The sequence below is a fragment of the Aquila chrysaetos genome, chromosome 9, assembly GCF_900496995.4.
Source record: "Aquila chrysaetos chrysaetos chromosome 9, bAquChr1.4, whole genome shotgun sequence".
NCBI classification, from domain to species: domain Eukaryota; kingdom Metazoa; phylum Chordata; class Aves; order Accipitriformes; family Accipitridae; genus Aquila; species Aquila chrysaetos.
Genome location: NC_044012.1, coordinates 3967927 through 3984305, shown reverse-complemented (window position 1 = coordinate 3984305; position 16379 = coordinate 3967927). Strand labels below are relative to the sequence as shown.

The 16379-nt window shown below is 36.5% G+C and overlaps 1 protein-coding gene across 1 annotated transcript in view; it reads left to right on the top strand.

Annotated features, from left to right (window-relative positions):
• Nucleotides 1-16379, top strand: part of USP10 (ubiquitin specific peptidase 10) — a 56652-nt gene that overhangs the window by 19918 nt on the left and 20355 nt on the right. Inside the window, exons 2-4 of the mRNA XM_030025585.2 lie at nt 1088-1156; nt 4847-4892; nt 9736-10761. Of these exons, the coding sequence (XP_029881445.1) occupies nt 1088-1156; nt 4847-4892; nt 9736-10761 (1141 nt within the window). The remainder of the gene's footprint in view (nt 1-1087; nt 1157-4846; nt 4893-9735; nt 10762-16379) is intronic.

The following is a 16379-nucleotide window of genomic DNA, read 5'->3' as shown; positions in this document are numbered from 1 at the left end:
TTTTTCTATGTTTCAACTCCCAGTCTAGTTAGTTGTATCTTGATATAGCCAAGCTAAGGATTTACCATGAGCAAGACTTGACACTGCTGAAAAAGCTCTTCTAATGGAAGGGTGGAGGATAGCAAAGAATGACTGTCAGAGTACAGTGAAGGTGAATGACAGTGGTATTGTAAGGTACTGGACCAAACTGACCTCCTTTTTTCCATAGCCATAATATTTGTGACTGGTGACTCTTAATGTGAATTTCCTTCCACATGCCAACAGTTTATAGAAGCTTCCAGGTGCTATGAAATGCCAACGTCAGGCCTTTTTATTGGGAATGTTTCATTTTCTTCTTATTGGGAATGTTTCATTTTCTGTAAACTAGGTATAAAATCTCATTTTAGTGTGGGGTTTTTTTGTGGTCTTGTAAGGTACTTTTTTTTTTTTTTTTCCATAGAAGTATAGATGCAAAATACCTAAAGAGGTGCAGGGAGATAATGTTGGGAAAAGACATTTCATCTTAGGTTTGTTGTGCACAGTTTCAGGCACAGGGGTAACAAAATTCGTAAGAGCAGTTGTACCAAAATTGATGATATTTAGATCTTGTGTATTTTTGTACACCTAGGCAGTTTCATTTCTGTGCTTGTGCACTCAGGTAGTGGTACCATTAGTCTTGCATAACTCATTAGTTTAGCAGAACTCTGGAAAAGTAATTCGTGTGTTATCTGTTGTGAAGGGTAGGTATTTGTGTTGTTTTTTAGAAGGTAAACTAGCTTGTGTCTAGGGCTTATATGAACTGATGCAACTTCTCACTGTACGTGTTGGTTTAAAACCAGTCACGGGATGAGCTGCACTTTGTGCTGTGATTACCTCTAGTGGGAATTTGAAGGAAAATGCATTGTATACAGCTTTAGAGCCTAAAGTACTTTGCTAAGTCCTTGGGAAAGAATTAAGATGAGAGTTGGGATGCAAACAGGTGAGTTTCTGCCTCCCAACATACAGGTCTTTTTGAATGCTAGTACCTTAATAGATTTTTATAATAAATTTATTAATTGTATTGAATATAAATAATTCTTTAACAAAGATCCTTCTCTTTTATTTTTAGTATATTTTTGGGGAGTTCAGCCCTGATGAATTTAATCAGTTCTTTGTGACTCCACGATGCTCTGTTGAGGTAAGATCTACTTTAAACCTCTTTTAGAAATAACATTTTAAAGCTACATCTCTTTGTATTTGAAATGTAACAATACAATTATTTTTTTATCATTCTCTTAGCTTGCTAATTTGCAAACTGAAGATATTGAACAGGAGTCATCTTTCCATGTATGTGGATGTTAAGTCGATTTTTAGAAATAAGAAATTAATTATTCCACCTTCTGCTTGTCATCTTTCAGAGATGGTATAGCTAACATTGTAGTGATAGGATATTGAAAGTGAATTATCCAGCCCTATCACCTTAGCTTTGATTTATTTATTTTTTATTTTTTATAGAGGTGGATCTAGAGAAAACTTTTTCAGCAGTGCTCCTGGTTGTAAGTAAGGTGGGCTTCTAAGTCTTGTGAGCCTTTTGAAGCACAGGGATTCTTAATATTTTTTGACAGGTGGAGCACTGCTAACCATCAAAGCTATGCTTACAAGGAAGGCTGTGCATGAGGTCTGAGAAGTGGATCAGTAATGAACTAATTACAGTGACGGCCATGGAGTGGAAACAGTTGTCTTTGTTTGAGTTCATAACGTACTACAGATAGTAGACTCTTATTCTCTGTAGTCCTTGGTAGAGAATGAAGAAACCATTTCCCTTTGTAGGGAAGAGTATTATGCCATTGTCCTAATCTCCAGACTTGAAAAATAATTTTCCTCTATGTCAATTTCCATGTTTTTCCTCCAAACATTTCCATTCGAACATTTCAGTCATGCTTTCTTCCTCCCCCGTCAACATAAAGGAAATGAACACTTCAACTGTAGATGGGGAAATTCTTTTGTCACATTTTACAAATCTGATGGCCATTGTTGATGTGACTTAGTTTCCTGTAACTTAATTTCCAAGTATGGTTAGTATAGTATACCAGTAAACAATAAAAGTGCATGAAGGGAATAAGGTGAGGTGGGGGAAGTTTAGAATGAAAAAGATAGCTTCTACTTGCCTTTAGGGATAGCTTTGTATCTTTTCTGGTAGGTGGGAAGCAATGCAGAATGTATCTTCAGGTAATACGTGTTTCTTCTGATTATATTGCTGTTTTCCCACCATTAAATACAGTAGCAGCAGTGTGACGTTTGCGTCCTATCTAGTGTCACCTTAAGGGTCCTACGTGAGCTATTCTAATGCTTACATTGTGGAAGATGAAAATGTCATACCTTGACTTCTGTAAAGCTATTCTCAAAGTATGTTGAGGAAACATGAACCTACAGCATTAGAACCAGTCTTACTTAATTTTATAACTGTATCAAGTGTACCACTTACTGGTTAGCTATCAAAATAAAAACTGTGTTGAACGATGTTCCTTAAGTTTGTCCTTGATCTGGTTCAGTTTAATGTTTTAATTATCTGGATGATGAAATAAAAATTATGCTTATTAGTTTTACACTGTGCAGATATTTTGGAGAAAAGTGGTCTGAAAAAAATAGGGTGAAATTCAAGAAGGACAAGACTGAGATTATAATACTGCAGTGGTGTTTGACATACATTCTGTTGGGGGCAGTGCCAGTTCTGGGAGTCCCAGCATCTGTTGATGCTGGTGTCCTCCTGAAGTCCCTTACCTGTAGACTGAAGGGTGGACTGAGGCAAGGGACTAGTTGAAGCTAAAAGTTGTCTAGAATGTCTCTTTATACAAGGCGGTTTTAATACATATTCTACTAGATACCTGTTGACTGAGATGATTCAGATGACCCAGTTGTACAAAACAGGTCAACTCAGAAATCTCTGCTTCACAAAAGTGCTGTTGATTAACCAGATATGTAGGGGACCAATAGGTGGACTACTTTTTTTTTACTTTGTATTTTCTTAAGCCCTTTGAATTGGAGAAAAACAGGAATTACGTGTTTTATCATAAACTGTTGACTGTAGACTTTTAGGGTAACTTTTTTTTAGCTCTAACTATAAAATTATATTGAATCTGTGTTCAGTATTAATATGGATAATAGGTTCTTAACAGCTTGGAGCCTCTTTCTGACCCATTGATTCTCATTTGCATTAAGATGTATTATGGTTTATAAATGGATTTTACAGTATGTGTTCTTTTTATGCACTTTTTTATAATGTAACTTCAGAAATATTTTTCTTGCCACTTCTGATGCACTGTTGTCTATAGTGCTTTAAGAAGGCAGTATGTAAGTATCTGTAGCTTCAGAGAACTGAAGACTCCAACAGAGAAATCTTTGATATTTGTTACACCATTATAATTAATATTTAGAATAGCATTATAAAACTGCACTATACTCTCAATGTTTTATCTCCCTCTGCAGAAACAGTTCAGCTGTTCTCCGGACAGCTGCTGGATTGCAATGTAGCAATGGCTACCAGTTCACATGCAGGCACAGGAGAAGGCTTTCAGCTTCTGGGGGAGTTTGGGGGCGGGCAAGGCAGGGATTAGAAATTGCCCACCTGTAGTTACACAGTAGCAGGGGTTCTGTCAACCACTGAGTCCATAAAATGATGCCAGTATTCTATGCCAGTGTTTTATACCAGTGTTGTGGTTTAACCCCAGTGAGCAGCTAAGCACCATGCAGTTGCTCACTCACTTCCCCACCCCACTCCCCCAGTGGGATGGCGAAGAGAATTGGAAGGAAAAAGGTAAAAGTCCTGGGTTGAGATAAGAACAGTTTAATAGAACAGAAAGGAAGAAATTAGTAATAATAATAACAATACTAAAATGACAATAACAACAAAAGGATTGGAGTATACAAAACAAGCGATGCACAATGCAGTTGTTCACCACTTGCCAACCAATGCCCAGTTAGTTCCCGAGCAGCGATCCTCTCCCACCCTGGGCAACTCCCTCCAGTTTATATACTGGGCATGATGTCACATGGTCTGGAATACCCCTTTGGCCAGTTTGGGTCAGCTGTGCTGGCTGTGTCCCCTCCCAACTCCTTGTGCCCCTCCAGCCTTCTTGCTGGCTGGGCATGAGAAGCTGAAAAATCCTTGACTTGGTATAAACACTATTTAGCAACAACTGAAAACATCAGTCTGTTGTCAACATTCTTCTTGTACTGAATCCAAGACATAACACTATACCAGCTACTAGAAAGATGATTAACTCTATCCCAGCCAAAGCCAGGACAACCAGACATATTTGCAATCCAGATAGGAACTATATGCTGTGGTTACATTATGCTTAGGCTGATGATCAAAAATTTTTGTTTTTTTAAAAATATGATTAAGAGTACACCTTAGCTGAAACATTTCAAGGGCAACACTATAGCTGAAGCAGGTTGAGAATCAAAAGGTTTAGGTGTGACTATTGTCTGTGCAAAATTTTGTTTCATCCTTTCACGGGTAATTTGGTCTATCTTCAGTTTTTGCCTAAAAAGAGGATATGTTCTTCATTGTAAAATCGTGGTGAGTACTGTTGATGAAGGAGGATCCTGATGCTGTGAGGTGAATTGCTTGAGAATTTGATGAGCCTATGGTGTGTAACCAAGATAATCTTTATCTTTCAGTAATTGTGGTAATCTGCAAGGACACTTGAAGCTACAGTGTGGGATTTGATAAATACAGAAGCATGTGTTCAAGATATACTCTCAGAAAATCAAACCTTAATACTGGTGTTACTTCTAAAGGATTCAGATGTTTCAAATGAAACTGATATCAAATGTTAATAGAGTTGCTTTGTCTTTAAATAAGTTTCATTTCTTTTTTGTACAGCTCCCCCCATACAATGAAACAGTTTCATGTGGTATTAAGTCCACAGGTAAGTTTCATGATGGTAAGAAATCAACATCTATTTTTTTTAACTTAAAGGTTGTGCCGCTTACCTTAGATTTACTACAGCCTCTCTTTAAATTTAATCTTTAGAACACATTCAGCAGGTATATGCATATATTCAGCAGGTTAGTTTTTTAAACAACTTTATTGAACAAGATTCATGAAAGTATTTGAAAATACTGCATTGAACTTCAGCTAATTAGAGTGGACATGCTTACTCCCCGATTGTGCTACCACACACTTTTAATGTCTTGCTGAAATATTGCAGGATGTAGCTGTAAAAATGTGGGGGGCTGAAGTTCGCTAGAGCACTTGTACTGAAGAAATAAGTAACCAGTGTGGCATTCAGCTGGCCCTCCTGTAAGAGCCATAGCATGAATATTTTCTGGCAGTTGCAACCTGAAGACAGCTCTACAAGCAGTGCTCTGTTTGGTGTTCCTTTTGACTCTTGTTTCTGTCTGGCTTAGCTATTTCTCTGGAAAATCCTTTTTCTTGTGGTGGAAGTATGACTCTTGATGTAAAATGCATTACAGAGTTCCCGTTGTAAAGCTGTAGCAGTCACACATGTACTCTGTCTCAACCCATACACCTTACAACCTGGCCTTACTTCATAGTTATATAAAGCTGACAGTTAAGTAGGAGTTGCCATGTGATCATCACTCTATCTGTATAGTTTAAACCGAACTTTCACAGTATTTTACGTGGAAGGTAAATTAGTGGTTTTTTTTTTTTGCCTGAACCAGAGGAGAGCAAGGAAGCTGAGACTTACCCAGATCTCCTTCAAAATAACGCAAGTGTCTGACTGGACATTTCTCAGAAGTACTTAAGAGGACAAAAATGCACATATTGATGTTTAAGAACACCTAATCGTTATGCTTAGCTACTTTGGCCTTGATGTAAAGGTAAATAAGATAGCCCATCATAAAGAAGGACAACAGGTCCCATTTGAAAGCAGATATGCAACATTTCTGAAAATTTGGTACCTTTGTTTAGTACAAGACCAGTTTTAGGACCCCAAGTAGTTTTAAGAAGAAGTTTGAAAAGTTCATTAAAAGGACCATATGTTATGAATTGTCAACTGTTGTTGAGGACAGGGGTGTCCAGTCATATATTGCTTTGTCTGACTATGGATTTAAGTTCTGTTCTTTAAGACTGAGATTTTAACGTTCACAAGCCATACAGAAAGCTGGTTTGTACAAATGTTTTTCAGATCATTCCTAGACCCTGAGAGAACCCCTCCCAGCCCTGAGATTAGGTAATGACAGCAAATTAGGTTTTGCCTGAAAAATGTCTTTAACAAGCTTGCACTGTACTGTGCATGCATATTGTCACTGTGATGGCTGCATAAGAAGCTGTGGAAACTAAAATGGAATGCTGTGCTTATGCAGAATATCTATAATTATAATAAGATGACATACACTGACCATGTTGTCACTCCCCATAGTCTAATTTTTTTTCTATACTTATCTGCAGTATTTAACTTTTACGGAATTAGAAGTTCTGTTAATACTTACTAGGAATAATCAAATCATGGCTGAAGCTCTAATGTGCAGAACTCTGTTCAGACTGATTAGTAGTACTATGTATTCACAGCTTTTGCTATTGTACATAGGCTTTATCCTTGGAGTATCTGTTGATACTTGTTTCAATATGCGTGTCATGTTGTTCATGACAGATATACCTGTTTCAGTCCATTCGGAAATAGCACTGTGAACTAGATTGAAACAAAGATGCCCAGAAGCAAAGTGGAAAGTCAAAACAAATAGAAAGAAATCCCTCTCACTTTTTTGAAACAAACTTGACACAATCTTACAGCAAATGAGCTTCTGCCAATCATTCCATAGACTAACTATACACTAGCTACTGATGTTTATTATTCTAATGCTGCTGTGAGGTGTAAAGTTTAATTTGTCAGCTGTAACTTCCTAATTTGTGTGTTAAATGCTAGAATATCAGTTATGCTCTTGGCAGGATTTTAGCTTACGATGTTCATGTAGCACCTTCAGCTAAATTACCATTGTGTCATAATCGTAAGGGATGTGTTTTGTTTTCTGCTCTCCAGTTGCCCTGAGTTGGCTCTTGTGATTGTCTGGTGTACAGTAAGCTGATAAGTTCACCAAAAACAGGAAAAAAGAAAATACTCGCTCCAATTTTTTTTTTTTTTTTTTTTTTTTTTTTTTTTTTTTGCTAGATTAGCTTTTGGTAACACAGCTACTGGAAACTTGTTGTAGAGTAGAGGAGCAGGACAGGAGTGCAGAAGTGAGAACTCTCAGTTTTAGCTGTCGTAGACTTAACTTGCCCATGAAGGGAAACCATGTTCTTTGTTTTGAAGCAATTACTATTTTTTTAACTGGGATTTTGGAAAAGAAGCAGAATTCCCAGATTATTTTGAACTGGTAGGGATTTGAAATGTGCCAAATAATTCATTCTTCTCATGGTTGGAGTAATATTAGGTGTTATCAGTTGTTGCTTGTGCTTGTTCCTGTTGTAACAAAGGGTAAAGAACTAGCTCTTGGTTCATGCTTGAACTAACAAGTTGCTCTGTAAGCAGATGAACTAATGAGGAATAGTTTTGTTGTGGATTTGTGTCCCGTACCCCTTAAAACCCCATGCTCTGCATTTGCAAGCAAATGAAGCTGTGGCTGGTTTCGAGCTGTGTGTGTCCTGACAGGTCAGCCAGCGTATAGCACTGATAGCCAGTTAGTGTTGCTGCTGAACAATTAGGTGATGTCTGAGATCTCCCAGCCCTTCCCTCTTAAGTGGATATTGATATCAGGCAGCAGCTTTCCACCTCCCTGCCTCTAGGCTGCTGATTTTTTAAAAAGAAACTTAAGCCCTCTTTTCTGGTTGGTGATAGCAGGTCAGTGATTGCAGAAGTAGTTGATGAATGGTGGATTGACAGGCATGGTGTTATAAAATGCTTTCTCATGGGTGTAGGGGAAGGGTGAAGAAAATTTGAAATTTAGGCTTTTGTTAACATGACTTAGAGAAATCAGATGTGTATGGAGAGGTTTTCGCTTTTTTTTTTTTTAAAAAAAGTTTCCTTTAGTCTGACTGGCAGCAAGATTGAAATGTGTTTACTTCTCATTTAGGTTAATAGATAAAAGCAGAAAAGCAATTAAAATCTGTATTATATATCTTTGTTCATTAATTCATAATATGTTGGTATTGCATGTGTAAGTCAGACCTCAACACACATTGAATGTTTGTTACCCTTCATTTGATATTAAAAAAACATGTACCTTATAGATTCTTTTTCTTTCAGATTTTTTTTTAAAGCTAAAATTTTCATCAGCAGACTTCTCTAGAAAGTATTTGGAGAGTTTCAGAACAGTTATATTGACAGTTATGTATCAAAACATTCTCCACTAGAGTCTGTTCTCCCATAGGATTATTTCTTTAGTTGTGCGAATAACTTTTTTTTTTTCCTTAGGAACTGTTGCTTGCTTTTTGTTATGTTGTTGGGTTTGTTTTTTTTTAAAAAAAACACTTTATTTTTAGTGTCTGTGGTATAGTTGAAAATAGGCATTTGTTGATGTGTCAAACATAATGTAAGTTGCACAAAATCTTTGAAGTTTAGTGGTGTATCCACTTACATTCCTTTGGAAATACCTATCTAGTGTTATTTGGTTCTCTAGTAACAGTCTTAAAAATTTGAAATGTGTTTCTTAGCCCCCCCATCTTTGAGGAAACAAAATATTAAAATGAATGCCTTTGGAACAGTAACATACATATCATAGAAAGACCTACAAAACTTTACTAAAATGTGAGCTTAACCTTTAACGTTCTTGAGACTCAGTTACATTAATTTTAGGTCTTTATTTGATAGTTATGGAAATAGTTGTAACTGAAGTATTCAGTGTGACTAGTTAGCACGCGTGCATTATAAAACTAATTAAGTTCCATGAAACTGCAGTACTTTGTGACTATTTTGTGATACTGCAGCCTGCCATGAGAATATTTCTTGGTGTTTCTTTAAAGAGCATGTAAAAAATTCCTAGGTAAATAAATAAATAGATCCGAACAAAACCCGAAACAAACCAACCCCCCCAATCCAATCCTGTTCATAAATTTTTCAGTACTGCTTGTATGTACAAGTTGAACGCTGACTTATGTTGAGGCGTATCTGTTGTATTTCTTGTCTTAGAATCATACAGTCATATATATCGTATTCTCATATAGTAATAAATTCAACTGTGATAAAATTAAGTAAGTTATTGATGAGCCTAGAGTTTCAAAAGCTGTAATTGCAGTGTTTCCATACAATTAATGAAAATATTTTTCAGTTATTAAGGATGATGATAAGTCTTTACACACCAGGAAAACCAAAGCACGCCCCCCCCCCCCCCCCCCCCCAAACCAAACTCCACACATGGATATTTTTAGAAGTTAAACAGGTAAAGGCTTGGATTTTGTAACTGTCAGTGGAAAAGACTGGCTTTAGAAGCAGTGTGGAGTTAAATATTGCACTATATTTTATATGCAATTATCCAGTAATTAACTTAATGCAGAATATTGCTAAAGTCATTGAGCTTTAATGTTTTTTTTTTTTAATAGGTGAATTTAATAAGTGTTATTTGCAGGAACTGTGCAGTGATTTGGAAAATTACGTACTCTGTTCAAGAAAACCTGAATCGTACTCTGTTGTCTTTAAGAAAATGACATTTTGAAATAGCCTTCAGGATTGAGATAGAGAATAAGAATTATTTTTGTTCGAGGGAATGTAGTTTGTTTTCTGAGTTGCAGGAAAATACAGGGTTTTTTTCTTGATTTTGTAGCTTTTTGATTAGATGTCATTCACTAAGTTAGGTTTGCTTTTGCTTTTCCAGGGGAAGAGTATCAGAGGATTGAATTTGGTGTTAATGAAGTTATTGAGACACAGTCATCTGTACTAAATAACACCGACTACAGTATTTCAAGTACTCTGAATCCTCAGGCTCCAGAATTCATTCTCAGTTGTGCACCTGCTCAGAAAACCCCTGATGATACTCTCGGTGAAACAAACTACAATTCCATTGACTGCCAGTTCACTGATCCAACCCTCGCTTTGGACAGCGGTTCTAACGCTGAAAACGATGGCTTGTCTGGAGGCCTTGGGCAAAGGGAGCGTAAAAAGAAGAAAAAAAGACCCCCTGGATACTACAGTTACTTGGAAGATGTCAGCGATGGCATTGCTCCCACAGAAGCTCTTGTAAATGGCCATGCAAATTCATCGGGACTAAACAGTATAAGCACGGAGGATACGGAACTGACGGGAGATATACCCTCCCTGGCCACACCAAGGACTTGCAACAGCCCGGACAACTCTGTGGACTTCGTTAATGAAGCCGTCTCTGATGATTCTGTTTCTAGCACACTAGACAATACCAGGACTGCAGGGCAGCCTGAGGTATGCCGTGTTACTAATTCTGAACAGTTTTGCATCCCCTCAGAGACTGGCAGAGATAGCCCTTTAAGGACAGCTGTTGTACAGTCTTATGCTGGTACTGATACTACTGAAAATCTTGGCGTTACTAATGGACAAACACTTGAATCCTCTGGTGAGGACACAGCTGCCAATGGGGTAGAATTGCACACTGTGGAAAGCACTGACTCAGACCAAGCTAAGCCTGAGGAAGCTTCACCTACTACTGAGGCAACAGTCCCGGTTGCAGGATCAGTCCCTGTTAATCAGCCTGCAAAATCGTGGGCTAGTCTTTTTCACAATTCCAAGCCCTCTGCTTCCACATCTGTGGTCTATGTTGAGACTAAGTATACCCCTCCTGCCACATCTACTCTGGTCCCTGAAAAACAGGTTGAAGTCAAAGAGGGACCTGTTCCAGTTTCAGAGGATCCTGTAGCCATAAAGATTGCAGGTATAGTTAATACACACGAGTGGATGTTACACTGGAAGGGTATTAACTCTGCTTGTAAACAGGAGCGTGCTGTATTGATAGAGAAGATTCCTCTGTTAATGTTCTTAGTAAGATGACTGTTCAAACACTGCTATGGAAGATGTAATTTAAATAAGCTAGTTTTGTATCCCCCTGCGTAAACATTCCAACAGGATGTTACCATGTCATTATCCCAGATGTGGTAAAACTATTGCTACTTGTCAAACAATATTTTTAAGTGATCTGTGATTTTTAAATAGGCTGGTTGCATTCAGCTGTGTGCTATTGTAATAAGGAGAATTATGTTAGAAAAGTTTGTTCTGAAAATGGTGTGTTATATTATCCAGTATTTACAATCTTGTAATGCATTCTGTTACAAGAAGGGAAGAGCACTGATGTTTATGCCAAAGTAGCTGAAATTTCTGGACTCTTACAGTACCTTAAGTGTAATGTCTAAATAGGTCTTGCTTCAGAAATTCTAATTGAGGAAATAGTTTTTATATTTACTGATTTGCTGTTTGAGAGGTCTGTCTTTCAAATTTTGAAGAATTATCCTTCACCATTATAAACTATTATTTTATTCAGAAACAATGCTAGCTATTGCCTATTCAAGAATAACCACAAGAAACTGTCCAGAGGGTACATCAGGAAAGGCAGTGCATAACATAAGGGTTTTGACAGTTGGTCCTGTCATATTTGTGGTTCTAATGAGAAATGCTAGAATGTGCATGAGATCGTTTTTGCAGATTCAGTTAGAAAACATGAGGAAGAATATCCAGTTGGTTGCATTTTGTGTCACTGACTGGTGAGTGTTGGAACAAAAATAATTTTTTTAAATCTGTGAAATACTCTGTATGTGAAAAGGCTTGTACAAAATCCTGCTATTTATGCTACAAGCTAATTTACAAGTACAATAGTGTTTTGTGTGTGACAGCTTCAAGTCAAAATTTTTTACTGTAACCAGAAGCTGACCTGGAGATTTCTATTCAGAATACCCAGAAGTATATGCCTGTCTCTCATCCCCTCCTTACTCAGTAATGGTTTCACTACTTAAAATTGTTGAGAGGAAAGCTGTTGGAATAACTTATATTTCTGCGTATTTTTTACTTAGGTGTTACAAATGCAGTTGACTGTATTAAAAAAAAAAAAAGTATAACCAGGTGATTGTGGCTTGTATGAACCCATACATGTGGAGTTTGTTGTACTCTTAGAATCTTAAGCTATCATTTGGTAGTGAATTTTAACTTAAAACTATTTTGTGACAATCATAAAGCTAGAACTGCTTGCCATAGATGAAAAGGTTTTTTTCCTCTTGTCCAAGTTGCTTCAGCTTTAAGTTAACTTTCTAGACTTTTACTGTTTCCATACTATTTTTTGCCACCAGGTGGGAGCAGAGCTTTTTATTTTGTCTTTAATGTATTGAAATAGCAATGTAATTTTTATACAGTTTTCTTCTGCACCTTCACTGTTGGCTAGCTGGTTTTGCAGAGGAACAGTCTGAGTATAGATCCTTTTTCAGTGAAAAGGAATTCATCTTCTCATTGTAGCTGATTTAGGTAGGAGTTATATTGCTGCAATTCCTGTAATTCAGATGCTACTGATTTCAGTATAAAACGTTTACTTGAAGATCTGAATGCCATGTAATCAGTGCTTTGCTCTGTGGAAAAAGGTGACTTTCTTCATTGTCTGTTCTTTTTTTAATGTTCTCTGTCCTGTTTGTAAAATGGGTACATTAGTGCTTTGTTCATACCCCCCCACTCTAAAATGTGTTACATGAGTTTCAATTTATGATTTCCAGACAGATAATTTGCTCTGTTCTGTACATAATTAATTTCAAATCTTTTGCCTAGGTTAACATCATTGTATAAGGGTATATAGCAATCCTGTATGTTTTTCATAGGTAGCTGCTGATTGTGTTCCTTGTTTTCTGTGTGGCTGAGTTGAGATCCTGTTGTTGGATTTGCTGGGAATTCACCAGTTTCAACTCGTGCCAATGGGAATGAATTTTTGACCACAAGTGCCGTAGGGTGCTAAACACAGGTAAAATCTAGACCTAAAGTATCTCGAGTTTAGCAAGCAAAATTAGCAAATCTTCTGACTTGATGTTGGAGCTCTGAGGCTTTTCTGTACGGTTTTTATTTAGAACAGCTGCTCAGGACACAAGAAGATAAGTTACTTTTCCAGGGACAAATTGCTGGTTTGTGCTGTAATTTCACCAGTTCTTACAAGGGAGGTTAACGATTCACAGACACCTTGAAGATTGTTTAATGCTACTTGATTCAACTGCAAAGGTCTGTGGTTTCTTAGTCCTCAAATTTAAATGAAAGCTACGTAAGATAAGGAGATGAAGATCAGGACTAGAAGATAAATAGAACAGACAAAGAAATTTCATGTTAATCTTGAGAAAAAAATACCAAAGGGTTAATTTTAGCAAGTGGGTAAGGTGTGTGGTGAGCTTTACTGGCACCACTAGTGAACCAGTTAAACGAACTTCTAAAGCAAACTATGACCCATTGATGTTTATTTGGCAAAACTCAAGGCAGATAGCATCAGAATGGTAGAGAAGTAAGGTACAGCACTTGCATATTTAGAAAGGGACAACTGTACTAATTATATACCTTAGCCTAATTTAGATGCTAGGACAAACATTTTAATAATTCATTTCTAAGGGACAGTAAGGTTATAAATAGTCCATATTTGTAAAAAATAAGGCTCTCTTCCAGGCTTCACTTGCCAAACCTGATAATAGTTAATAATGCCTTATCTAATGTTCTAAGTAACTAGGGAAATAAGTGATTGGAAAACTAGCTGTTCTCTGAGTAGTCTTTTAACTGTTCTTGGTAACTTTAGGAAAAATTTCAATGGGAGAGTCTAAGAAGATTTTCTGAGTCATGTTTTCTTGCAGTGTTTTCATTGTGGATGATGGTGGAATTAACAGTGCACGTAAAATTTGTTTACAGCAGGGAGAATTTCAGATGAATTGAAGAACACAAACATTTAAGATCTGAATAAATCTGGAATGATTTTAAATTAGGAGGGGGGGAATCCAGTAAATGCAAGTATGGAAGAATACACCAGAACAGAAATCAAATGCAAGCATACAGTACAAAGAATAAATGGTTGGTAATAGTATTAGAGAATAAAAGGATCTGTAAGTTCTAGGGAATTGATAAGTGTCTGTAGTAAAGCTGAAGATGACAAAGTTTTTTTCCACTGTGTGTTAATACCAATTTACATGGAAAAGATGGAAGATAACTATAATTCTGTTGTTGCTGTTGAGGACTCAATGAAAATGCCAGTCTTTGGGCATTACTTCTCAAGGAAGGTGTAATAGTGCAGCAGCGAAAACAGAAGTAAGACTTGAAAACCATACTCTCTTGGCAAACATGGAAAATTTGTATTTACTTTGTCTCGGATGAGATTGTTGGAGTCATCATGGATGTAACTTCAAATACATAAAACAAATTCATAAAGAAGATGACAAGTCACTGCTCTCCCAAGACTGTAGTGAACAAGACAAGAATTACTTAGTTTAATTTGTAACAAAGGTGTGTTTCAATGTTACATAGTAGAAAATTTTTTGTTACTAATAAAGCTAGGTAAGCACTAGAAGTAATTGTGGCAGGGAGGGTAGCAAGGTTTGGGCTTTTTTATAAACAACTTCAGAAAGTTATCCTGTTGTACTATCAAAATGCATTCTTGCAGAAACTGATTTTGTGTAGGGTTATCTAGCAGTGTTGTCCTGGCATTTTTTTATCATCGTCTGGATATGAAGAAAGATGTGAGTGACATATGTGATATTTGCCAAATAATAGTCTCAAGCTAAGCCTTAAATTGCTAACTTGTAACACATATCTCTTCAGCATGGAGACCATATCCACAGGGTTTCTCTTTTGTTAAACTTTGGACTTGCATTGATTAGGGAATTATCTCCCCCCCCCCCCCCCCCCCCCAAAATGTGACAGGTGTTTGTAATAACCCCACCTGGTGAATAAACTTCAGCAAAATGTTTTCTGTTTACCAACAGAAATTTCTAAATATGATAATATTATTCTAGATAGATATGTTTTCAAATCAAGGCTATGTTTCACAAGTCAGTATCCACCAAAGTGAATGTGAATTCTTTCTGGTTAGTGACATGTGCTTTATAACAGGCTTTGAAATTTTAAGAAGGTTTTCTCATGGTTGCAAGTGGGTTTTTTTCTTCCGATACTCTTGTTAAAAGTTCCTTTAGCTATTGTGTAAATGTTAGATGTGAGATGAAAATGTGGTATTGAATGTAACTGCTGTACACAAAAATAATTCTTTGTTGAAAGAAACAAAACTCGCTGTAATTGCTCTAGACATTGTTTACAAAGCAGTTTTATGACCACAAGAGGATGCTAAAGGTCCTAATAACATTCTTATTTAGTATGATACAAAAATGGGGAAAAACACAGTTAACCTAAAAAGTTACTGATAGACATTAAAAATAAATACCTTTTTCATAATTTTTATGCTAATTTTCCTAGTTATAGTTATTTGTTATCCTAATATCCTAGTTATATTAACAAAAAGATTGTATGTGTGCACAACACGTTTCAAACTTCGCTGCTTTAACAATATATTCTGAAATACTTGAGCATTAATAATTTAATAACAAATACATTTCAACACTTGCAGAAGAATTTTCACCTGAATCTGTGCTAGGTGCTGATGTCTTCCCTTTTACATCTTTTTGCTGTCTGCCCTTTCAGGTGTCAGAGTTTTTATGTAATAGAAGACTGATTTAAATATTTTCTATTTTTTGGCATGTTTTTATTTGGTTAGAACTGGTGGTGTCATCAGGAAATATGATCTTATTGGTAAAGAGATAGTTTGCAAGTAGCAGGACATGGATTTTGTTTGCAATTCTGCCACCTCCTCTGCTTAGTCATGGCTTTGTGCCACTGCTTTTCCACCTATGTCATGTTATCTTGTCTGTTTCGATAGTCCTTCTAGTGAACAGCTCAAACTTCTAAGTTTATGTAGTGTAGCATATAAGGGCTTTAGAGGCTCTCACATTTATTGTAAAAATAAATAACCTCCTTGGTAGACAATTGCTATGTTTATTTGCATGTTTTAGTCTGTCTTGTATACCTCTTGTCCTTATTTTGCAAATTTAAAATATAGCAGATCCAATATTTTCCTTAAACAGTTTTTATTTAGGTACCTAAATAACAGGTCAGACTTCCTGGAAAATCTTTCCCCTGTTGCTCTCAGTTTCATAACTGAGACAGACTTATTTATGTGCAGTGGTTTCTAATTTTTAAACTCAGGCCATTGCTGAAGTTTTTGAAGGCAGGAAAACAGTACACATTATATTATCTAAGCCTGTTATCTTGTAGATTTTGGAAGTCTTAAACCAGTAAATAAAACATATTGTTCCAAAGACCACGTTAACATCTGTCTGTCCTGTTTGCACTAAGGTATTTTTGTTGTAAGGTAGTGTTGAAACTTGTAAACTGAGACTGCTGTATCAGCTTCATCTCTCGTCAAAGCAGAAGAATTTGGGAAATACTTCATATAATTGGTGGCAAGGGATTACTGCTAATGATACTTTTATATCTATATCTATATAA